Source organism: Mirounga leonina, unplaced genomic scaffold (genome assembly GCF_011800145.1).
Source record: "Mirounga leonina isolate KUSES-001 unplaced genomic scaffold, KU_Mleo_1.0 Mir_165, whole genome shotgun sequence".
Classification (NCBI taxonomy): Eukaryota; Metazoa; Chordata; class Mammalia; order Carnivora; family Phocidae; genus Mirounga; species Mirounga leonina.
The window spans coordinates 65,749,904-65,774,122 of record NW_023270415.1 but is presented as its reverse complement, the minus strand read 5'-3'; the positions used below and the strand labels follow the sequence as shown (position 1 = coordinate 65,774,122).

General features: G+C 38.2%; 1 protein-coding gene across 5 annotated transcripts; it reads left to right on the top strand.

The window, feature by feature from the left end:
• Window positions 1-24,219, top strand: ZHX1 (zinc fingers and homeoboxes 1). 5 transcript variants are annotated; one of them, XR_004680551.1, is made up of 5 exons: window positions 6-190; window positions 7,352-7,464; window positions 17,299-20,148; window positions 20,539-20,606; window positions 22,629-24,219. XR_004680551.1 is itself a non-coding variant. In XM_035011858.1 (4 exons), exon 3 carries the CDS (start codon window positions 17,524-17,526, stop codon window positions 20,143-20,145), a length of 2,622 nt encoding a protein of 873 aa, XP_034867749.1. In that variant the 5' UTR covers window positions 1-103; window positions 7,352-7,464; window positions 17,299-17,523; the 3' UTR covers window positions 20,146-20,148; window positions 22,629-24,219. The 5 variants fall into 5 exon arrangements, 3 of the variants coding, with proteins under 3 accessions (XP_034867749.1, XP_034867750.1, XP_034867751.1); XR_004680552.1 differs by having other exon boundaries at window positions 20,539-20,635; XM_035011858.1 differs by lacking the exon at window positions 20,539-20,606 and having other exon boundaries at window positions 1-103.

The window sequence follows — 24,219 nt, the reverse complement described above, 5'->3', positions numbered from 1 at the left end:
CGCGTCGCACCCCCACCCCCGACCCTCCACGCTCCGCGAGGCCCGCCGAGCTGCCGAGGCCGTGTGCCGGCCCGCCGAGCGGTTCCGGGTGTAGGGTTCACAGGTCAGAGTTGACTCCCTGAAAAGTGCAGCCGGTTTGAAATGCAAGATGGCGGCGGCGGGGCGCTGAGAGGCGCGGCGGCCCCTGCAGGTAGCGGCGCGAGCCGGCTCCGGGACGAGTGGGCCGGGACGCCGGGGGACTGCGGGGGGGAACCGGCAGCGCAGCGCCCGCGAGCGGCGCGGCGGCCGGGGAAGGCGAGCGGCTCGCGGGCCGACCGGAGGAGGGCGGCTCCAGGGCAGAGACCCCGGGGGCTCAGCGCACTGGCGGCGGCGGGTGGCGAAGCGGCCGCGGCGCGGGGCGTCCGAGGGGGAGGGACCCGGCCTGCCGGCACCAGGGAATCGCCACCGAGGGACGGCCCCTGAGGCTCCTTCCCGCTTTCGGGGTGTCTGCGGCCGTGGACGGAGCTCGGGTGCACTCTGCGAGGGAAAATCTCAGCCCCCGTCCTTCCGAGAGCACCGAGCAACTTGGGACTGTTGAGGGGAGTGAAGACGGGGCCTCCAGGGGTTGTGGGGGGGCGGGAGGCGCCGCAGGGGCGGAGGAGCCCAGCGAGGTTGAGGGTCCTAGAGGAGGTCGGAGGCCTGCCCTGAGGGGGCGCGTGGCCTCGTTGGGGACTGCCTCTCGGAAAGTAGGGGGCGATCCGCTTGCTGGAGCTGAGCGCATTGGCACTGGGGTTGGAGCCCCGGGAAATCTTTCGGGGGAGGCTGTACCCCACTTCAGAGAAGGCCAGGCACCCATGTCGGGGCCAGGCCCTTCCCCACTTTGGGGCCAGACTCAGAATTGAGTCCTTAGGAACTGTATTCCGTTTTGAGGAAGACTGGGACTTCGAAGTTAATTGAAGAGAATGGAAACGTTATCCGTCCCTTTCAGAAGGGAGACAAGGGAGGCCGACCAGGGACTCCTCCGAGCCTCGGGGCCTAACGGGAACAATCTCCTAATCTTGGCCGGGGATGAAGGGCTGGGAAGGAGGTGTGAGGGCGCGGGGAGCGGGGTCTAAGGGCAGGGAAGAAGAGCCCGGGCGGATGCCCTTTCCCTGTGGATTTACACCAAAGTTCTAGGTAAAGGGACTTGACATTCTTTGTTTCGTGCGTCTCCCTCCACCTCTCCCCTCTGTAGGTAACAGTAAGGAAAGAGCAAAACCCCAGAGAAGGAGAAGGTTCCGCTTGATATCCTTAGTTTAGGTTAGCGAAGCAGCGAGCTCTGGCCAGGCTTCAATGAGAGAGACTCAGGGTAGGGGAAGTAGGAAGCGGGGAAAGGGGTGGATAGAGGAGGAATCCAGGGTAGAAATGGGGCAGAGTGGGAATTCCACAGAGCTTTTCTGTCATCACACCCCAGAGCTGAAGAAAAGCATGAGAAGGAGCTCATCTTTGTGGGGAAGATGTTAAAAAAAGAAAAAAAAGAAAAAAAAAAAGGCTGATAGTTTGTGATGTGACTAGGTTGGAATTCCATGTAACTTGAAAAAGCAATTCTCTTAAAGGTTAAGAGGATAACAGAAACGGGGGAAATCACAGGATTGGCAGATACAGGGTTCACAGGGAGGAAGAAGCAGTTTTCCCTCCAGGAAGAGTGCCCATCTGTGGGTTTGGAGGGTACGTGTACCCACCTACATAAGTGCTCCTTTAGATTCGTTGGTATTGGTCGTTGTATCTCAGTCTTTGTCTGAAAGCTTTAACTTGTGTTGTATGTGTTACATGAATTATCTTTGTGTCTGAAAAATTATCCAAAAAAAATAAAAGTCGTTTGTTTTTATGCCATCAGTGAGGATGAATGGGAGTTGGTTTTAACAGGGATATTGGCCTTAGTATATCCATAGATTTTAAAAAATTTCTTAAGTAGCAATTCTGACTCTTGATTTCAAGCAAAAGAAATGTGGGTGCTGCCAAAGACAATAATGCATAACAGGATGTAAAAGGGCCCTCATGAGTATTTTTTCCTCTTAATCTGTCTCTCCTTACTCTTAAGCATTTTAGGGCAAAACTGACTAATCTTATGCAAAATCAAATGTAAAGTCTTGGGTTCTTTCAGTGTAGAAATGATAGCATTTCACTTATCAGTGAATCGTTTTGTAGAAGTACCTCTTCAAATGCTTTATTTAATGATCAGGATTAAAATGAGAAAAAAAGAAAGTAAGACTTGGGTACCTGCTGACAGCTATGATTCATACAGATTTCTTGAACCATTCTAGTATTTTTAAAAGAGCTTTAATGTCTTTCATGGCAATGTCTTCTCAAACACATTTCAAGTATAAACTAGTTGAGAGCTGCACATTTGGAGTATTATTATACATGTGAGCTATTCTTTGGTTTCCCCAAAGTGCATGTAGCTCTAGTTTTGTATTCAATTCTGAACAGATTAGGCTGGATGAACCAGAGTGGCACTGATGCCAGATGGTTTGAAAATATGCTAAGGCTGAAAACATAAATGTGCTTGTGCTGTGCTTGTACTCATTAATAGTAGATTTCTTTCCCTTATAGCGAGCTTATTATTTCACTGGATGTGGAGGACAGTTCGTGAATGATGTAGCAATTATTTCACCTTTGGTGATACTTGTAAGGTTTTGGGTTTTTTTTTCAATAAATGTGAATAAAGTTTTACAGTTATTTTATTCGTGAACTTAATAGCATAGGTGAGGTGGTTCATGTTGGAGATTTTCTCCCTTTTATATTATATTTTACATTAAGACTGAAAGGTGATGTTATAATGTATTTATATTTTCTTTCTTATAAGGTTAATTGGGCACAAAAAATGGGTTATTAGGGACTCAGTTTGCTGTAAATCATGGCTTTATATTTAAACGGAGATACTCTTAAAATTACTAAAATGATTAAAATGTAGCTGAGGAGATAACCATTTTATGTATATTGCATCATTGTGGATTTGGGCTCAAGAGACTCTACTTATTTGAATATTAGCAGTGTTAAACTTCAGTGCCTAAGCTAGGTTTTATTTTTTTTATTTTTTAAAAGATTTTATTTATTTATTTGACAGAGAGAGAGATAGTGAGAGCAGGAACACAAGCAGGGGGAGTGGGAGAGGGAGAAGGAGGCTTCCCGCCGAGCAGGGAGCCCGATGCGGGGCTCAATCCCAGGACCCTGGGATCATGACCTGAGCCGAAGGCAGACGCTTAAGGACTGAGCCACCCGGGTGCCCCCTAAGCTAGGTTCCTTAATATTCCTTAATTTAGGGAGGTGTTCAGAAATATCTATTGCACTGTAGCCAGTGTAACACATTCACTTGTATTCTAAATTTCTTCTAACTTAAAATCCTTCTAAATCATCCTATGTAATCTCAAAAGTAATTTAAATTACATTTACTTGAAGGGGGGAAAAAACTGTAATGCTAGCCTTTGAATAATAGCCAATGTTTCCATAATGTTACTGATCTATTTTATTGTATCCTCGTTGCTGATATTTTTGTGGTTGTGAGTAACCAAATTTGAATGGCTGAAGCTGCTGAGTTAGATTACTAATCAGGATATACATTTGAGTTTACATTTTGGAGATCTGTATTTTATACAGTTAATTTTTAAAGTAAATTATGTAAATGTTTATGTAGTTGCCAGGTTTTGACCTTAAAAGATACTTAATCTTTGCAGTTTATATTATCAGTATTCTATGATGTATTCAAGAGGTAGTAAGATGGTCTTATATACCTTTGATCCAAACAAAAATATAATGATATACTTTGGAAAAGAAGTTTTTATGAGCAGGTTAAGAATGACATTTATTCAAGGCAGTCAACATTTTTTAAAAAATATTTTATTTATTTATTTGACAGAGAGAGAGATAGCGAGAACAGGAACACAAGCAGGGGGAGTGGGAGAGGGAGAAGCAGGCCTCTCACGGAGCAAGGAGCCTGACACGGGTCTTGTTCCCAGGACCCTGGGATCACGACCCAGGCTGAAGGCAGACACCCAACAGCTGAGCCACCCAGCTCCCCCGCAGTCAACATTTTTTACTTGTTTTTTTTTTAAGTAGGCTCCACACTTAGCTCACGTGAAGCCCAACATGGGGCTTAAAGTCACAACTCTGAGATCAAGACCTGAGCTGAGACCAAGGGTCTGTTGCTCAACCAAGCTCACTCAGGCACCCAAGGCAGTCAAAATTTTTATGCAGGATTTTTGTTTTTAGTTTTTATATATAGATTTTTAAAAAATAGTATTCTCAAAGCCTATCTAAAAAACCAAAACATTAAAGTAGTAGCCATATACATATTATTTTAAATAAAAGAACTTTGTCATTAAGTTTTAGTGATTTCATATTTCTCATAGGATTTCTGACTCCCTTTTCCACCTTCCTGAAGGTCTTTCTTTCTCTTTTTTTTGGTTATTGTGAGGAATGAAAGGAGATAGAAAGATTTTCTTTTTTTTTTTTTAAGATTTTATTTCTTTATTTGACAGAGAGACACAGCGAGAGAGAGAGAGAGAGAGAGAGCACACAAGCAGGGGGAGTGGGAGAGGGAGAAGCAGGCTCCCTGCTGAGCAGGGAGCCCGATATGGGGCTCGATCCTGAGACCTTGGGACCATGACCTGAGCCGAAGGCAGACGCTTAACGACTGAGCCACCCAGGGGCCCCAAGATTTTGATATTTCTAAGCACTTCGCTCATAATTATGTTCTTCTTCTATACTAAGTCTATTCCTTTTTACCTTCTAATATTGTCAAAAAGAAATTTGTTTAGAACTTTGCTGGGTGTGGACTGTATTTGAAAGTGAGGAGGAGAGAACAATTTCTCTTCATGACTACAATAAGATGATTTATGTCAGAGCTTTGTTAGTTCTGTGAAACACTTTTTAAAATGTGTCATACATTAGGGGCGCCTGGGTGGCTCAGTCGTTAAGCGTCTGCCTTCAGCTCGGGTCATGATCCCAGAGTCCTGGGATCGAGTCCCACATCGGGCTCCCTGCTCAGCGGGAAGCCTGCTTCTCCCTCTCCCACTCCCCCTGCTTGTGTTCCTGCTCTTGCTGTCTCTCTCTCTGTCAAATAAATAAATAAAATTTTAAAAAAAATGTGTCATACATTAATGATTCTCCTTGAAGCTAAGGTCAGAGGAAATATGTGTATATTGGGGTGGAGGATATAAATTATGATTGATTAATGTCTACCTGTTAAAGCCAACTTGTTCTAGCATTGCTTAATATGCTCTAAGGTATGAAATGGAAAATAAAATTGATTGATTGTTGCCCAGACTTTAAAATATTTTATAATGTCTTAACATTTAGCAAAGTTTATGTGAAGACTTCTTTATTGTATAACTTAAAGTTAATACCTTAAATAAAAGTCAGAAAAATCTAAGTGTGGACTCACTAAGTGCCAAAAAATATTCCAAACACTTTACACGTGTTATTTTAAATACATGTTAGTAGAGCCCCATTTTAGATGAGGGGGCGATGGCATAGACAGGCTAAGCCACTTGTCTAAGACCACACAGCTAGTAAGTGACAGAGCTGAGATTTGAACCCATGCAGTCTGGTTCCAAAGCCCAAGCTCTTCATCTTTATTTACAGTTCATCTTCTGCCAAAACAACTCATCTGTTTTATTATATAATGTATATGACTGAGATGACTTCTTTAATTTTTTTGAAGTTCATTCTAACCTTAAAATTTAAAAAGATACTTTGAGTTAGAAGTATTGTAAAATAATGTCAGTATCAGGAGCTGAAATAACATCAGGCAAGTATGCTTTTCATCCAGAAGTATCAAGGAGCTCATTTGTTGCTCCTGTAGTTGCCTTGTGCCTTTACATGTCTCAGCAGCTCTTCTCAAGAGACTCTCGTTCGGTAAAACATCTTGCAATTACTGTGTGATTCAAGAATGGATTCAAATAGGTTACCAATTTCCTATAATATTAATAATTCATTTTGGAAAATAACTTCCCGTCTTTGGCAGCTGTTTCCGATCTTCTCTTTTAGTCCACATCCTGTAGATGGATAGCTAAGGAGTTTCCAAACAAGGAGATACCAGGAAATGAAACTGTAGAATCCCAGGCTGCAGATAGCAGGATGCTCCACTGGGCCTACCAGGAAAATGCTCTTTTCCTTTTCATGAAAATAGTGTAGCTATTCAGCCTAAGCTTTAACTTAACCTAGAAGTATTTTACTAAAGGATTGGGGTATTTACATTGTTTCTTAAGAGCCTCTTCATGAACGTGTATTTAAGAACAGAATCAAAGGATAAGGTGTTTGGAAGATCATCTTCCTTAATATTTATTCACTTGGTTTACGGAGTTTCAGTGGTTAAAGAACAACAGCTAAAATGCTTCAACCCTTCAAAAGTACTATTTACTGTTATTTATTAAGAGAAGCAATTAGTTTTTATTACAATTTCCTGATTGGTTTAAGTACTCTGAATAACATGCCACAACATTTTTGGACACATATCTCAATTTTTGGAGAATGATTTTGTTTGTTTGATTGTACAGTCTGATGCTTCACAGCACACTGATTGAAAAGCCATTTGGTAGTAGCTTTCTTGCAAAAATGAAATAACACAGGTCATTCTTTTAGATACCACATGCTTTGGGGTAGAATACCACTAGTTTATTTAAGTTGTATTGGCTTGTTGCCAGCATTAATAATCCACTCCATTCCAATTAATGTATTGTAAATTAGGATACAGATATCAGTGGGTTTATGTGTAAATATATAAACATACACCTCCTCCCACCTCTTAGTTTAACTAAATTGTCTTTCATAAGTTTTGTGTACTTAATATTTTACAATTCCCAATTTCTTCATCTCAGCTTTTATACTCAGACTGCATATATTTACATTTTGAATTTTTTTTTTAAGATTTTATTTATTTATTTGACAGAGAGAGACACAGCGAGAGAGGGAACACAAGCAGGGGGAGTGGGAGAGGGAGAAGCAGGCTTCCCGCTGAGCAGGGAGCCCGATGCGGGGCTTGAACCCAGGACCCTGGGACCATGACCTGCGCCTAAGGCAGACGCTTAGTGACTGAGCCACCTGGGCACCCCACATTTTGAAAATTTTTATTGAAAATAACATAAGAGTGAAAACAGTATTTGGTGGTTTTATATAATATAAATAGAATTTTTGAGAATGTTTTAAATTTTGTGTTTCTTATTAGTATTGGGTTTGGCATTTAAATGAATCTTTTACAATTTCTATGAGGAGGTTAAATTTTTTTTCAAAATTACATTTATTTTTAAAAAGTGAAGGCATAAACTTTAAAGTCCTAAGACTGGATTATATCTAGAATAATAAAGTGATGATTTTTTTTTTTTTTATTTTGTAGGAAATGGCAGGTAGGTACGTCAGACCTGTTGGTAATGATGGCCTGAGCTAAACACCTAATTTGAAGGGACACCCTCCGTGTCAAAGAACAGAATGCTGAAGAAGCTATGGCAAGTATGTGTTTTATTGTTTGGTGAGGGTAAAACTCAGATCCTGAATATGCTTCCTTTGGATCCCACGATCCTATATTTGGCTAACGTCTTAAAAGCTTTTCTTAAAAAAGCAGCGCTCACTCTTGACACTTTGTTAAGAAATGTAATTTCAAACTTTAAAAATGTAGGAGTATTGGCTGCTTTAATTTCAAAGGAAACAGCATCACACTTCATGACGAATCTATGTGGTATATTAATGATTGATTTTTCAATTAATATCTACCAAAATACACTGTGTATCAGGCACTGTACCGGTGCTGTGGTAACAGTGGGAAATCAGACAAATGAAGGTCATAAGGGCAGAGAACTTTAGGGTGGGAAATTGATCTAGAAATTTTACTGTTTTTTTACCTATATCCAGAAAAATGCTTCAGGACTTAAAATAACAATTCCTGAAAATGTATTTCCAATATATAGTCTACTAATAATAGTTAATTATAATTCTAAAAATTAGGATATTGATGATTAAATACTTTGTTTTAGGCTAAGCATGCCAGTATTTAAATACTTGAATATATTTGTACATAATTACTTTTATATTTTATTTAACTGGCATAAATTGGCTTTTATAAGAAGCATTAAATCACATACTATAGTGTTGAAATAGTTACACTTTAGTCCAATTGTTATTTTATTTTATTTATTTTTATTTATTTATTTGTCAGAGAGAGAGCGAGCACAAGCAGGGGGAGCAGCAGGCAGAACAGGCAGAGGGAGAAGCAGGCTCACCGCCAAGCAAGGAGCCCGATGTGGGAGTCGATCCCAGGACCCTGGGATCATGACCGGAGCCGAAGGCAGACGCTCAACTGACTGAGCCACCCAGGCATCCCTAGTCCAATTGTTATTTTAGATAATTCCAGCAAGTACTAGGAAAGATTTTTTTTTAAGATTTATTTATGTATTTTTGAGAGCGAGAGAATGGGAGTGTGTGTGCATGTGCACACACAAGTTGGGTGGGGTGGGGCGGGCAGAGGGAAAGAATCTTCAAACAGACTCCCAGCTGAGTGTGGAGCCCAAACCAGGGCTTGATCCCACTACCCTGAGATCATGACCTGAGCCAAAACCAAAAGTTGGACACAATCGACTGAGCTACCCAGGTGCCCCAGATTCCACAGCTATTAATGTGGTGGTTCAACTTTCATTTTTTAAAAATTGTTAGGATCCTTACAAGCTGACATTACCAATACCAATTACTATTATCTTTCAAAGTATTTTTTTTTAAAGATTTTATTTATTTATTTGACAGAGACTCAGTGAGAGAGGGAACACAAGCCGGGGGGAGTGGCAGAGGGAGAAGCAGGCTTCCCGCGGAGCAGGGAGCCCAGTGTGGGGCTCGATGTGGGGCTCAATCCCAGGACCCTGGGATCATGACCTGAGCTGAAGGCAGACACTTAAGGACTGAGCCACCCAGGGGCCCCTTGAACGATTACATCTTGACTGAAACATGTAACAGTTATTTTATAAATTGGGAAGGTAACAGACAGATGAATGGTTTTTCGGCCTCTCAATGATAATCTCACTTATAATCAAGAATAGCGTTCTTGTGTTAGACTGTGAAAGATTTAACATACCTCCTTGAGAAAAGTAGGGGAAAACTATTTCCAGCAAAACAATTATTTTGGGGTAATACTACAAACTTTAATAACAAAGATAGGAGATTTCTTTATAGTACTTATTTATGTATCACACTCAATATTTACATACCTACCTATAGGCCAGCAGAAGGTAGAAAACCAGGATGTTAGTGTTGTAGAGACCTTTCAAAAAGACATTTCACTCCTCACATCTGGAGTCAGCGCTTGCCAGGAGAAATCTGTCCAGCTTGGATTCTTCTTTTAATCTTTAGCAGTATTAAGGTTGGCTTTCTCAGGTGGAAAGAAAACAGGTAGAGAGGATAGAATTTCTAAACCCTTAAGCCCTTAGTTTAGCATTAGCAAAAGGATCTTCTGAAATTAGATGATTTTTGGCCACAGTTTCTCCAGTGCTTTCCTTTTTATCACATTTACTCCTGTCTATATACACCTTGATACTCGAATTTTGATTGTCTTGAGACCATTTTGGTAGTTTTCTTGAGATTTATTTCTTAGGTAATGATTCTAGGTTACCATAATTCTTAAAAACATTTGCTGTGGATACAAATTTGGGTTGTCAAAGTTCTCATTTAATTTTTTTAAGAACTTGACCGTTGTTTCTAAGTATTTTTACATTTAGGTTTTGAGAAATGCCTCAAGTGTAAAAAGGCCAAAATTGTTTTGCTTTTTTTAGTTAGAGAAAACGTCTTATTAGACACTTTTTTCTTTAACATGGTGGATATTCTTTGTTTTAATTTGACCCCTTTATTCTTTATTTCTGTTATTATTTCATGCATTCTGTGACTTTTAGTTTGAATACAAACATGTAAAAATAAGTATTTTCAGTTGGCTAAATAGAACTCAGAGAATAAGAAGTGAAACTAAATAGAATACAGAGTTCTAAGAATTCTCAGAATAGGTATGAATACATATCCCAAAGGATTATCAGTTTATATTTTAGCTACTCTGAGAACAGTTTTTAGCTAGTACCAGCTCAAAACTAACATAATCCTTAAAAATTATAGTTATTTTATGTGTTCATATTTGACTAAGAATTGGTAAGAAAGTTGTTTTTATTCACATAAAATCTTACCGATATAATATGCTTTTGTGGCTAACGAAGCAAATAAATTGTTGTCTGTTAATAATTTAATTTGAAGTACAAGACAGCCAAAAAAAAATAGAGGCATGGAAATTCAGTATCGTTATGGCTCTGCTTAACTATAAAAAATTTTAGACTTTTTGTAGCACTAAGCATAGAATTTGAAACAATTTACTATTTATAGTGTATTACATTGAGAACTTATTTTTTAATCTCTTTAAAAATGTAGAACACCATTAGAGTACAGTTTTCTCCAGGAATAGAAAAATAATGATTCTAAGTTCAGATTTGCATTTGCTGTTTTTACAGGAACACTTTTCTCCTGAATTTCACTGCAGGACTAATTCTGTGAATGAATTTATGTCCCTTCTTTTTTTTAAAAAAATATTTTATTTATTTATTTGACAGAGAGAGAGAGAGAGAGCACAAGCTGGGGGAGAAGCAGAGGGAGAGGGAGAGGCAGGCTCCCCGCTGGGTGGGGAGCCCAACGTGGGGCTCGATCCCAGAACCCTGGGATCATGACCTGAGCTGAAGACAGTCGCTTAACCAACTGAGCCACCCAGGTGCCCCTCCCTTGTTTCATTCTTAAACAGTCCACAAATTTAGACATATACTACTGATACATAAAGCTGATTTGTTACAACAGAATTATAGGTGTTGGTAAATATTTGTTGAATATTCATTGCTGTATTTTATTTTATTTATTTATTTTTTTAAAGATTTTATTTATTTGGAAAAAAAAACAAAAAAAAGATTTTATTTATTTGACAGAGAGAGATAGTGAGAGCAGGAACACAAGCAGGGGGAGTGGGAGAGGGAGAAGCAGGCTTCCCGTTGAACGGGGAGCCCGATGCAAGGCTCGATCCCAGGACCCTGGGATCATGACCTGAGCCGAAGGCAGGCGCTTAATGACTGAGCCATCCAGGCACCCCTCATTGCTATGTTTTAATAAATAGAATGGTCTATATATGAAGATGTTTTAATATTCTAATGACTAAGGTAATTTTATTAGTAAGGATTTTACCACTGGAAATAATCTACTATAAAGTAAACGCAGTTGTTCTTTATAACTCCTCTATAAATGAGTGTTTAATGAAGTAAAATGTTATAATACACAATTTTAAAGGTTTTTTTTTTTCCAGCAAATATTAATGAGGCCTTGATAGGCAATGTGTTGGGCCCTGGGGATATATAGTAGAGAGCTAAGTAGACATTCTTTTTGGCCATGTAAGAACTGCTGTTAGGATTGTCCCCAGTTTTTATACTGTGATAAAATGAATTTTACTTTCATTAAATGCTTTTCTGTAGAGAAACTTTGTTGTCATTATTTTGATGAATTAAGAATCATGAATTGTTTAAGGAGTATCCTACCCTCAGAAGAAGAGTCAGGATGCAGATAGAACCATGGAAATTGGCTTGACCTAGATCCATACGCTGCAGATTCTGAGTGCACTTGAGGGTTCGTAGAACTAGCTCGACTTCTCAGACCATGGAGCAGCTCCCAAAAATGTATGGAAAACACTTGAATGTTATACATACTCAGGGATTTCTGCTTCCCCTGAAAAAAAACCTTTATGTAGCACATGTTTTTTCCTTAAAAGTAGAAAGTAAACTTTGTTTCCAACTCTAGACAAATGACCATCGGAATATTCTAGTCTATTTGCAATTTTAAGGCCTTGAAATTGTTTGTTGTATTTTATAATAAAGCAATGTTATAATAATATTAAAGAAAATTTGTAAATAGCACACATAAATAAAAATTTTACCCATAATCTCATGTGAAAATTTCATTTCTATATATTCTCATCTAGTTTTTTCCATATGCCTACATATTTTCCCATAGTTACTTTATAGTTAATAGGCAGATTTTGTTCTGATTTTTAAAAAATTTAACAGTAAATGGATATTTTTTCATATTCCTACACTTGACCTTAAGCCAAAAGACTGAGAAGCGATTTTTTTCATATTCCTTAATTACTCTTGATTACCATTTTTTAATGATCATATAACAATTGATCAGATTAGGGTTTTTTTGTTTTATTTTGTTTTTACCATTTTTCTACTGAAAATCGCTTTCAAATATAATTATATTTATAGTGCTGGATGCATTTAGAGCATAATTTTTTATCTTATTGGCAGTCTTCACTTTGTGTTTTAATTGCAAAGCCACCTAGCTAGCTACTCAGTTGTGCAACTGAACTCTACCCCTTTTTACAAGTAAATAGTGCAAGGTTCCCCAAATTGATTTTGAGCTCTGTTTTTATTTGACCTTCAAGTAGGGGATGAGATGCCTGTCAGCTAATAGCGATTTCTGCGTGGCAATTTTCCTGTCTCAGCTGCACTGCACTTTAATGATAAAAGGAGATAAATTGGACCCACACCAAAGAAATTCTTATACTTTTTACCCTTTCCGCTTTTTCATTCAATTTGTGTGCCTTGTCAGCTGATTAAATTGCTCAAGAGAGAGAGAGAGAAAGAGGATAATACTAAATAAGTGGTATTCATCTCCCAAAAGAATTTTTCAGAGACTGGAAAATAACATTAATTAGGCATCTACTGTGTATCACAGTGTGTGAAGCATTTTTATTTCGTCGGCCTCTGAGGTGGATAGCACCCTTCTTATTTTCTCCAAGGCAACCTTTTCTGCTTCCTTTCTAGAAGCCTCCTGCAGTGCGCTCATAGAGTTCCTGATACTTCCTCTCTCATTGCATTGATCACAGTTATTTTAAGTGATAATTTACTGCCTGTTTTTCTTACTCAACTGCTAGTACCTGACAGACCTGAGGCAGTCGGTCACAGTCATCGCCGTAGGGTACTACCTAACACAGTGCCTGGCCCATGGTTGGCATCCAACAAATAGTTGTGTGAATTTGTTGAAATGAAGAATCTTGGTTTTATAGGTGAGAAAACTGAGGTTGATACTGAGTAACTTCTATAGTCACTGAACCACTGAGTGACAAAGGAGACTCCAGAACCTGTGGTTTGATCCTATATCACAGCGCCTCTGTGAATGTATTCCTCTGGGCCTGGGTTTCTTCTGTCATAAAAATTGGGTATTTGTACTGAGTTCCCTGCTTCCCCCCAAATCATGTCTTTATATAATCGGGACCATGAGGATGCCTTTGCGCTTTGGCCTATTTTTGAGCTGTATACATTATAGTAGAACTGAGCCATTGGACCAAATCTTGAGCTTCTTTTGGGAATCCTGTCTCCCTTTAGAAATACGTTAAATAATATAGTGACTCGGGCGCCTGGGTGGCTCAGTCATTAAGCGTCTGCCTTCTGCTTAGGTCATGATCCCAGAGTCCTGGGATCGAGTCCCACATCGGGCTCCCTGCTCGGCAGGAAGCCTGCTTCTCGCTCTCCCACTCCCCCTGCTTGTGTTCCTGCTCTCGCTGTCTCTCTCTCTGTCAAATAAATAAATAAAATCTTTAAAAATAATAATAATAATATAGTGATTCTGGTTTTGTTAGGTAAATGTAAACAGTTTCAGGAGTAAAGTGGGAAGAGTGTTTGTCGGGTCTGTGTATTTGGGTATAGAAGTAACTTGAGCTGAGGCCATCTTTAATACCCAAGATAATCAGATTTGAGTCTTGCATTACTGAAGACTTTTTTTTTTTTTAAGTTTCTCTTTTTAGTAGCTTATTTAAGTTTATATTGCCAAAACCAGTGCTTTCAAAGGAAAACACACAATGGTGCATATACATCATTAGATTGTAAAATAACCTATGAATATTTTGTAATTTTTACGACTTTAGCAAAAAAATATTTAAGCTTTTAAATAGGACGATAAAGGGATCTTAGCTCCTCAAGTTTATATAATCCTCAAGTTCTGTATCTCTTATTAGTACTGGCTACTCTCTTCTACCCCTGGGTGCCCAAGCCCTGCCTTCTACAGTGAAACAACCTGAAAGACACATTAAATTCACTTTAGATTAGTTTTCAAATTTCATGGCTCAGCAGTGGTAAGCTGAGAAGGATTTTTGGTGACACTGATACACTGTCTTGAAAGTAGTTAAGTTTTTAAGGCACAGGCTTTCAAACACATCTCAGAACCCTTCAGAGGTAGAAGTAGGATTTGTAGGATCCGTGGGATGCGGTCAGGAAGTAGGTTAGCCTTCCTACTTCTCCAACCAGACAGCTGTTCTTTTCTCTGTTTTGCCCCAAGGCTTCTCATAGAATTTTGTTTGAAGAAAGGGCTCTGCTGCTTACAACAAAAAGTTTGAAAACCATCACTAAGGAAAGGTAGCTTCAGAAAAAAACCTATCTTTGATTTTTAACTATTAGTATACTCCCAATTAAATATAATCTGAGATTCTAGGAGAATAACAGTTACAAAATAGCTTACTCCCCTGCCTTTCAACAGTTCTCCTTCACGGCCAAAAATGTGGGTGCTGCTCATTTGTTGCTCTTCCTTACTTCAAACTATTTGAGGAATTCCCTATTTCTAATGACAAAAAAATGATCAAACAGCTATACTAGCACTTGAACAAAATTGTTAAAATCCTACTGAATTGAATAGGAGAGATGGCATTAGCTTAGTGTATAATATTTAGTTAAGAAATAGTTCTAAATATCAGTGATTTCCTCATAGTCCCTTAGAGATCAGAGGCTTTTTCCAGAGGGGAGGAATGACACCTTTTGAGAATAGGGATTCTTTGAGAATAGGATACTATTATTACTAAGCTAATGCTTTTTATTTTATAATATGGGAAATTTGGTGATGTTTCTCCTTTTCCTGAGTCAGTATATCTCCTCATACGGACCAGGTTTTGCTTTGTAATCTTTAAACTTTTTCTCCTCACTTCAGCTAGGACAAGGATTATACTAATAAATGAAAATAGTTCTAATTTTTGGTAGAAAATAAATGAGACCACTTAACTCATTTTAGTCATTTTCCTTTGGGTTAGACTTCAGAAGCACACTGCCTTTCATTGATGTAGCATTAAAATTTTATTTCAAATATTTGGGTACAAAATTATTAAAATGTATGTGTATGAGCATGATTCACTTTTTCTTGATAAGTAACGGTCATTCTTGTGAATTTCAGCTACTGTTCTCTGTGGTGATGCTCTCAGGGCATGTTGAGTTGCTTTTTTTTTATTTCAATTTTTTATTTAAATAGTTAACATATATGATTATATTAGTTTCAGGTCTAGAATTCAGTGATTCATCACTTAAATACAACACCCAGTGCTCGTCACAACAAGTGCCCTCCTTAATCCCCATCACCCATTCAGCCCATCCCACACATCCCTCCATCAACCCTCAGTTTGTTCTCTATTGTTAAGAATCTCTTATGGTTTGCTTCCCTCTCCTTTTTTTTTCCCTTCCCCTGTTTTCATCTGTTTTGTTTCTTATTTTTTTTAAGATTTTATTAATTTATTTGAGAGAGAGACACACACAGAGAGAGAACATGAGTTAGGGGGGAAGAGGAAGAGGCAGAGGGAGAAGCCAACTCCCCGCTGATGCGGAACTCGATCCCAGAACCCTGGGATCATGACCCGAGCCGAAGGCAGACACCCAACCAACTGAGCCACCCAGGTGCCCCCCTGTTTTGTTTCTTAAATTCCACATATAAGTGAAATCATATGGTATTCATCTTTCTCTGACTGACTTACTTCGCTTAGCATAATACCCTCTAGCTCCGTCCATGTTGCTGTAAATGGCAAGATTTCATTCTCTTTGATGGCTGAGTAATATTCCATTGTATATATACACCACATCTTCTTTATCCATTCATCAGTCGATGGACATTTGGGCTTTTTCCATAATTTGGCAGGGCATGTTGAGTTTCATAGGACTGTTTTCCTATTCATTCTAGTTCAAGTTAATAAACATTTAGTGAGTCCCTCCTTCTAGGCTTTTTGTATGCAGAGGGGATACAGAAATGAATGAGAAGTCAGCCAAGATAGAAGAACATTAGATTGAAGATACAAAGGTCCTTGGAAAACTGAGACTCACCTATAGTAAGGAGATCAGGAGTATGGATAGGTTGTAGGTCAGAAATGTAACACTCCTTTGCCACAATTCGGTAAGTACTAGACTAGAAGATGAACCGAGGGGAAGGTTGGATCCAAGTTAAAGGGAGAGATCTATAGGGCAGATAAAGATCATCACAGAGCATGCACAAACAAGGCTCCTACCATAGGGAACAGCCTCCATTGTGTGCCCCTGGAACAGCAATTGTGTCTACTGTGCCCAAAGCATAAGAAATAGGAGTCAGGAGAGAGATGTCAGGAAGTTGAGGTTGAGGGCAAGTGTGAAGAGAACTACACGTGGCTTAAGGAGTTGGGCTTCATTCTTCCAGCACTGGGGAAACTTTACGTCAGGAAACTGATATGATCAGATATGTTTTATAAATCCTGGTAGCATTGTGGAGAATGATTAAGAATAATGTTTCTAGGGGCTCCTGGGTGGCTCAGTTGTTAAGCGTCTGCCTTCGGCTCAGGTCATGATCCCAGGGTCCTGGGATCGAGCCCCGCATCGGGCTCCCTGCTCCGTGGGAAGCCTGCTTCTCCCTCTCCCACTCCCCCTGCTTGTGTTCCCTTTCTCACTGTGTCTCTCTCTGTCAAATAAACAAAATCTTAAAAAAAAAAAAAAGAATAATGTTTCTAAAACTTTGATCATTCATACCCATCTTTGCTGCTTCTGTCGTACTTGGCTATGTTACTGGAATGATAAAACAGACTAGTAGGAGGAAGAGGACATAAGTGATGGGTTGAATTTCTTATACACTTAATGGCCATAGTCTCTGGGTACCTGTGACTGCTTTTTATAGTTTTAAATTTCCTCCCTTGTTAACAGATTATCATTTCACATTGATAATAGCGTGCTTGCCAAAGCAGACTTTTCTCCCACTTCCCTGTCAATATAGAGGTGGCTGAAAAATCCAAGTAAAGAGGCCTGGGGACTGACCATGAGTACAGTATGTGACCTTCAATGATTTGGCTTGGAGACATGTATTTTGATCCTTAGAGGACTTTTTTCCTGGTTCTGGTCTTATTCTAGATCTTTATAACTGAGCTATCCAACAACTTCATGTAAGTGAAATATAACTGCAGCTTGTTTAAAAGATCATAATCACACATTTAAACACATTTTTAATTTTATTTTAATGTAGGTAATTGGAGTTGTGCTTCCAAAATGTCAGCAGTTCGACAGTATTTTATCTGCCAACAATAAGCTCTTTACTTGATTGCACCATGAAAAAGCTGCTAATGAAACTTGTTGAACACAAAAATGGACTTGAAGAACCAAAAGCCGTTGTTTTCAAATGAAGAATACTGAACGGTTTTAAGCCTCAATGCTTTTTAATCACCACTGAGATTTTCCTCATAACATCAGAATGGCAAGCAGGCGAAAATCCACAACACCCTGCATGGTCCTTGCCAGTGAACAGGATCCAGACCTCGAGTTGATATCAGATTTGGATGAAGGTCCACCTGTACTTACACCTGTAGAAAACACCAGAGCAGAGAGTATCTCAAGTGATGAAGAAGTTCATGAATCTGTGGATTCTGACAATCAGCAAAATAAAAAAGTTGAAGGTGGCTATGAATGTAAATATTGTACTTTTCAAACCCCAGATCTAAATATGTTTACTTTTCATGTGGATTCGGAACATCCCAACGTAGTGCTAAATTCATCCTATGTTTGTGTCGAATGCAATTTTCTTACCAAAAGGTATGATGCACTTTCTGAGCATAATCTGAAATATCACCCAGGAGAAGAGAATTTTAAGTTGACTATGGTGAAACGAAATAACCAGACAATCTTTGAACAGACAATAAATGACCTGACTTTTGACGGTAGTTTTGTTAAAGAGGAGAATTCAGAGCAAGCTGAACCTACAGAAGTTTCTTCTTCAGGAATATCTATCAGTAAAACTCCAATTATGAAGATGATGAAAAATAAAGTGGAGAACAAACGGATTACAGTTCACCACAACTCAGTTGAGGATGTTCCTGAAGACAAAGAGAATGAAATCAAACCAGACCGTGAAGAAACTGTGGAAAATCCAAGTTCTTCAGCTTCTGAATCGAATACAAGTACTTCCATTGTGAACAGAATACATCCGAACACTGCCAGCACAGTGGTGACCCCAGCAGCAGTCCTTCCTGGGTTAGCACAGGTGATAACTGCTGTATCAGCTCAGCAGAATTCCAATTTGATTCCCAAAGTCTTAATCCCCGTTAATAGTATCCCCACCTACAATGCTGCATTGGATAACAACCCCCTTTTGCTTAACACCTACAACAAATTCCCTTATCCAACAATGTCAGAAATTACTGTTCTTTCTGCTCAAGCAAAATACACGGAGGAACAGATCAAGATATGGTTTTCAGCCCAACGCCTAAAACATGGTGTTAGTTGGACTCCTGAGGAAGTAGAGGAGGCCAGAAGGAAACAATTCAATGGAACAGTACACACTGTACCTCAGACCATAACTGTTATTCCTACACACATTTCCACAGGGAGTAATGGTTTACCATCCATTTTACAGACATGCCAAATAGTTGGTCAGCCAGGTCTGGTCCTCACACAAGTAGCTGGAGCGAACACCTTGCCGGTCACAGCACCTATAGCCTTGACCGTGGCGGGGGTTCCAAATCAAACAAATGTACAAAAAAGTCAGCCACCTGCCGTGCAGCCAATTGCAGAAACAAAGCCAGCCACAGCAGCAATCCCACCTTCCCAGCTCGTCAAACACGAAAGCACAGCGGCAAACCCTGATTCATTTGGCATTCGGGCAAAAAAGACTAAAGAGCAACTGGCCGAATTGAAAGTCAGCTACCTTAAAAATCAGTTTCCCCACGATTCAGAAATTATCAGACTTATGAAAATCACAGGCCTGACTAAAGGAGAGATTAAGAAATGGTTTAGTGACACAAGGTACAATCAGAGAAATTCAAAGAGTAATCAGTGCTTACATCTCAACAATGATTCCTCCACCACTATTATTATAGACTCCAGTGATGAAACCACGGAATCCCCGACTGTTGTTACTTCACAGCCTAAACAATCCTGGAATCCTTTTCCTGACTTCACTCCCCAGAAGTTTAAAGAGAAGACCACAGAGCAGCTTCGTGCCCTTCAGGCGAGTTTTCTCAACAGCTCTGTCCTCACAGATGAAGAATTAAATAGGTTAAGAGCGCAAACCAAACTTACCAGGAGGGAAATTGATGCTTGGTTTACAGAGAAGAAGAAATCAAAAGCTTTAAAGGAAGAGAAAATGGAAATAGAGGAAAATAATGCAGGTAGTTCCAAAGAAGAAGCCGGAGAAACTTCTCCCAGAGATGAATCTGGTGCACCTAAGCCAGGGAGTACAGGCAAGATCTGTAAAAAAACACCCGAGCAGTTGCACATGCTTAAGAGTGCTTTTGTGCGAACGCAGTGGCCATCGCCAGAAGAGTATGACAAGTTGGCCGAAGAGAGCGGGCTTGCTAGAACAGACATTGTCAGTTGGTTTGGGGACACCCGTTATGCTTGGAAAAATGGAAACCTAAAATGGTACTACTACTATCAAAGTGCCAATTCAAGTAGTATGAATGGTCTGTCCTCCCTTCGGAAAAGGGGGAGAGGGAGACCCAAAGGAAGGGGAAGAGGAAGACCACGTGGGCGGCCAAGAGGAAGCAAGAGAATGAACAACTGGGACAGGGGGCCATCACTCATAAAATTTAAAACTGGAACTGCAATACTTAAGGATTATTACCTGAAGCACAAATTTCTTAATGAGCAAGACCTTGACGAACTCGTGAACAAATCACATATGGGCTATGAGCAGGTCAGAGAGTGGTTTGCAGAAAGACAGAGAAGATCAGAGTTGGGTATAGAATTATTTGAGGAAAATGAGGAGGAAGATGAAGTTATTGATGATCAGGAAGAGGACGAAGAAGAAACAGATGATAGTGACACTTGGGAACCCCCACGACATGTGAAGCGGAAGCTTTCTAAATCAGATGACTGAAATGTAAGTTTTTAATCTGAGTGTATATTCATCAACCACATACATTTAGAATAGTCCCCTTGTATCTGACACCTTCACTTTTGACAGTTTTTTCTAAAATGGTTTTCCTTTTAGCTAATAAGAGGACTAGGGACAGTGACTGTGGCCAAGAGATATGTGATCATTATGAGTGGTCTGATTATTATGATTGTTACATTTATTATGTAGAATTTAATGCTGCTTTAATTATTTACTTTTTTATATAAAATGTTTTTTCACTTTGTTTGAAGGGAAAGTTGCCCATTCTCAGAGAAGGGAGACTGGTGGTGGGGGGGATTCACAAATACTAAAGATAACTAAAATGTATTGCTTGCAACCCTCCTTCACTAAAGCTTCATTTTTTGCCTATTTAAGGAAAGAATTCAAAAACGAAAACTAAAAAGAAGGGGAAAAGTGTACCGAAGGACAGACTTACCACAGGGGTGAGGATTGCTCAGTTTTAGGAAACTAGGTGAAAAATGGGTATCTTTTTTTATTCATTGTATTGCCCCCGAACTATTAGGTTTTTAACTAGAGTTTAAAATGCTTTATGTGTTAAAATTATTTAGTAATTTTTTTGTTGAAAGCCAAAGGTCTGTTTTAGGCTCTGTGTAAATTCATATTTGCTTAGATGGCATCTGTTTTTGAAAACTGTGATATAAATTATTTCTGTCTTAGAGGTCAAAAGGGTAAATAACAGATTTGATATTAAATTAACTCATTTGCCTAAAGTGTCTTTTCATTCTCTGATAGAAAATAAACCTGCTACCAGCAGAAACATTGTATTTGGTTAAAAATACATCTCTTGCTATAAAAGCACGAGTAAATATGCTTTAAATCTGAAAGGTTTGGCATGTTCCTTAAATTTTAATTCTTTTATAGATTGAATTAATTGAAATTTCACTGTAGCTGCAAATCAGATACCTGATTTGGAGTTAGGACTTCAATTCTTAATACTTTTAGAATTTAATAGCATAGTTCTATTCTTTTCTACTCTCTGTTTTGGAGTGTTCTAGGATAAAACTATACTCTATTGAGAATAACACACTTGTTATGAAATGTTTGTATATGTCTATCAGTAGTCCAAAAGCATTTTATTATCAGAAATTACTCTGGTGTTCTCAAACAGTAAAGAAGGAAACGAGACATAGATCCTTATTATCATATGAGCCTATTTACTTACTTTCTTAGCTGTTTGCATCCCTACCCATCCTCTACTTTTATGCTTTGTTATTCTGCGCAGTATTTCCTTAACTCCCCCATGTCTTCCTTGCTGCTTTTATTTATTTTTGCTGAACAATTATTTATAGAGAGCTTAATATGTACCAGGCAATTTTCTTATTGCTTAGCAGTCCTTTTCCAGGCTTTCTTTTCATTAACATTTTTTTTCAAGCAGAAAAACAGATGAAACTAAAAATGCACCTATTTTAGAGTAAATCTCACTGCAGGTTATAGAGCATAATGTAAGTCACAGGAAGTTAAACAGTTTTGTGTAGCTTTATCCTAAAGTACAACCCTCCGCTTCCTAATGTCAGAAATTTTCAGGACAGGCTTTCTTCTGACCCAGATGCATTAAATATTTTTAACAGGCATTTTTTTTAATTGCTAAACACAAGAATCCTCACTCAGCCAAGATTAAATCAACAAATGTGTTGCTGCAGTGAATTGTCCCTGTGGTTGTAGTAACCTCAGCAGTGATTCTGCAGGGAGCTGCAATCTTTTAAAAATAATGGGAACTTTTTTGTAGTTTTTGACTTTAAGTTTGTGTGGATAATTCTCATGTTCTATAGTGATACTCTAATGGATACTATGATCAAAAAAATACATACAAAGCCACAGTTTTCAAAAAATTGTATCATATATGTTAGACATGCACTTTCATGGTACATATTCAGGCATGCCTTTTTTAAAATATTCAAAAGTCTAAAATTATAAAATACATTAATTAGTAAGTTACTGTTGGCTTAACAAAATGTTTCATCTTATAAAAGGATTCACCATAAGTTTCCTCTTAATAGCTATTTCTTCACTTAAATACGGTTCAGTTTACCAAAAATAAGTAACCAGAATTTTTCCAAAATAGTTATTGCAAAAAGTGAAATACATATATATCTTTTGCACAAGCCAGACTTGTATATAAATAGAAAAAATTACAAAAGCCTTTAGATTTCAGTCTGTTTATTACAAAAACTGACAGTGAAATATATACTTCCTACTAATAATTGTTTTTATAAATTATTACATATAGGTGAAAATGTCTATATGCAGAACATATACATAGGAGTTGCACACAAACTCTAGTGCTTTAAATAAGATGTATATAACAAGTGATCTCCGTGTTAATAAGCAAATACAGAGGATGTATTTTCATGGCTAATTTGTATAATTTTTGTTTCGTAACTGGTAAACATTAAAATATGGTTTTCTTTAAAATTTTAGTTTTTTATTATGTTTTTCTTTTATAGCTGCCTAAAACGTTGGAGGAGAATCAATTCTTCAATGCAAGATGTCTGATTTACTGTGAATGGGCCCAATCTTTGATGACACTGAAAACGTTTTGGGGCATACACATTCTCAAAAAATAGGATCCAATATCCAAAAGAAATGGAACTTAATGTTGTGCCAAAGTTAAACTACTGCATTTGGCGGAAGTTCTGCAATGTAAATAGAACACTAATTAAACAACTTGTAAAAATTCGAATTTTAATATAGTACATTTTTATTCTGATATGATGGAGATGTTCTGATTCCTAGACTTTCTGAGGGGGTTTAATGACCACTAGAGCTTGTCCTCATATTTTGTCCAGCTTAATACTGTATGTCTAGTAAGATGGGCCTTATTGCCTGTATTCTTTGATATGTGATTAAGCTTATAGCTTTGAGTGACCAAACATTTTACAGAGTAAAAATTGTTAGAAACAGGAAAAAGAAAAACCTGATTTATTTCTATGTCTTATTTATCAGGCCTGCACTAAGATTAAAATTTGTGTGTGGGCTTGTACAATTTCAATGTAAGTGAAAAAAACAGCCTATTGACACATGTTGAAACAGTAAGATTTTGTGATATCATTGGCCCTTAATGATTGATCTTTAATTGAACACATTCATGGATACCACTATTACTCTGTAATAATCTGTTCATTTTTTTTATTAGAAGCTGAATTTGCTTTGTATTAAACTAAAGATAATCAATAGTGAAGAAGGAGAAGAAAATGGCATAAGAATTTGGATAGGGTGAAACTCTGAAATATTTTACCAAAAATGTGAAGAAGAACCATATAGTACATATATACTTAGTGTTTTCTTACAATCATAGAAATCAGAAATGTTTGTACAGGTATCAGATCAGAATTTTCAAGAATTATCTTTCAGGGAAATTCTACTTTATGTAGCAATTTCAGTGAAGAGAGAAAAAATTCTGAACTGATCATAATGAGTTAAAGGTTAGCTTTTCACTTATGAATCATGGGAGTGTTAACTGTTAACTCTTGCCATATCAGGAGACTGAAAGTTCATACTAACTTAATAAACGTTGTAAAGACCGGTGCTGTTCATTCATGTTGAGAAGGACCCTTTTTTTGTGACTACAGGATTGTTTTTCAAAATGTGCTTTCTTCATAGAAAAAATGTTCAGTTTAATTAGCTCTGGATTTTAAAATGTTTTTCTGAATGACCGGATGTAGTGGGCTTGGCCAGTTTCTTTTGTCTAATTTAATGAATAATATTAAGCTCTTGTTTTTACCTAAATGTTTGTCAGCTAATGAAATGTTATGAAAAAGCCTTGAATATGCATGCTGCTTTCATTTTTATAAACTTTTTATTTTTTAACTATAGCTTTATTAGTAATTCCAAAATGCTGCAATTTAGCTGATTTCTTCACTCAGACAGCTGGCTTTGTGGGTGGCTTTTTCATACTACTGTTAACTTTTTTAAGAAGAAGCAATGTAAAGACTGTAACAATTTAATGCACTAAACTGTTCTTTCTTTTACACATTCAAAAACTTCTTAAAGCACTCTGTATTATAATAATTAAATTGCTCCCTTTTTTAAACCATT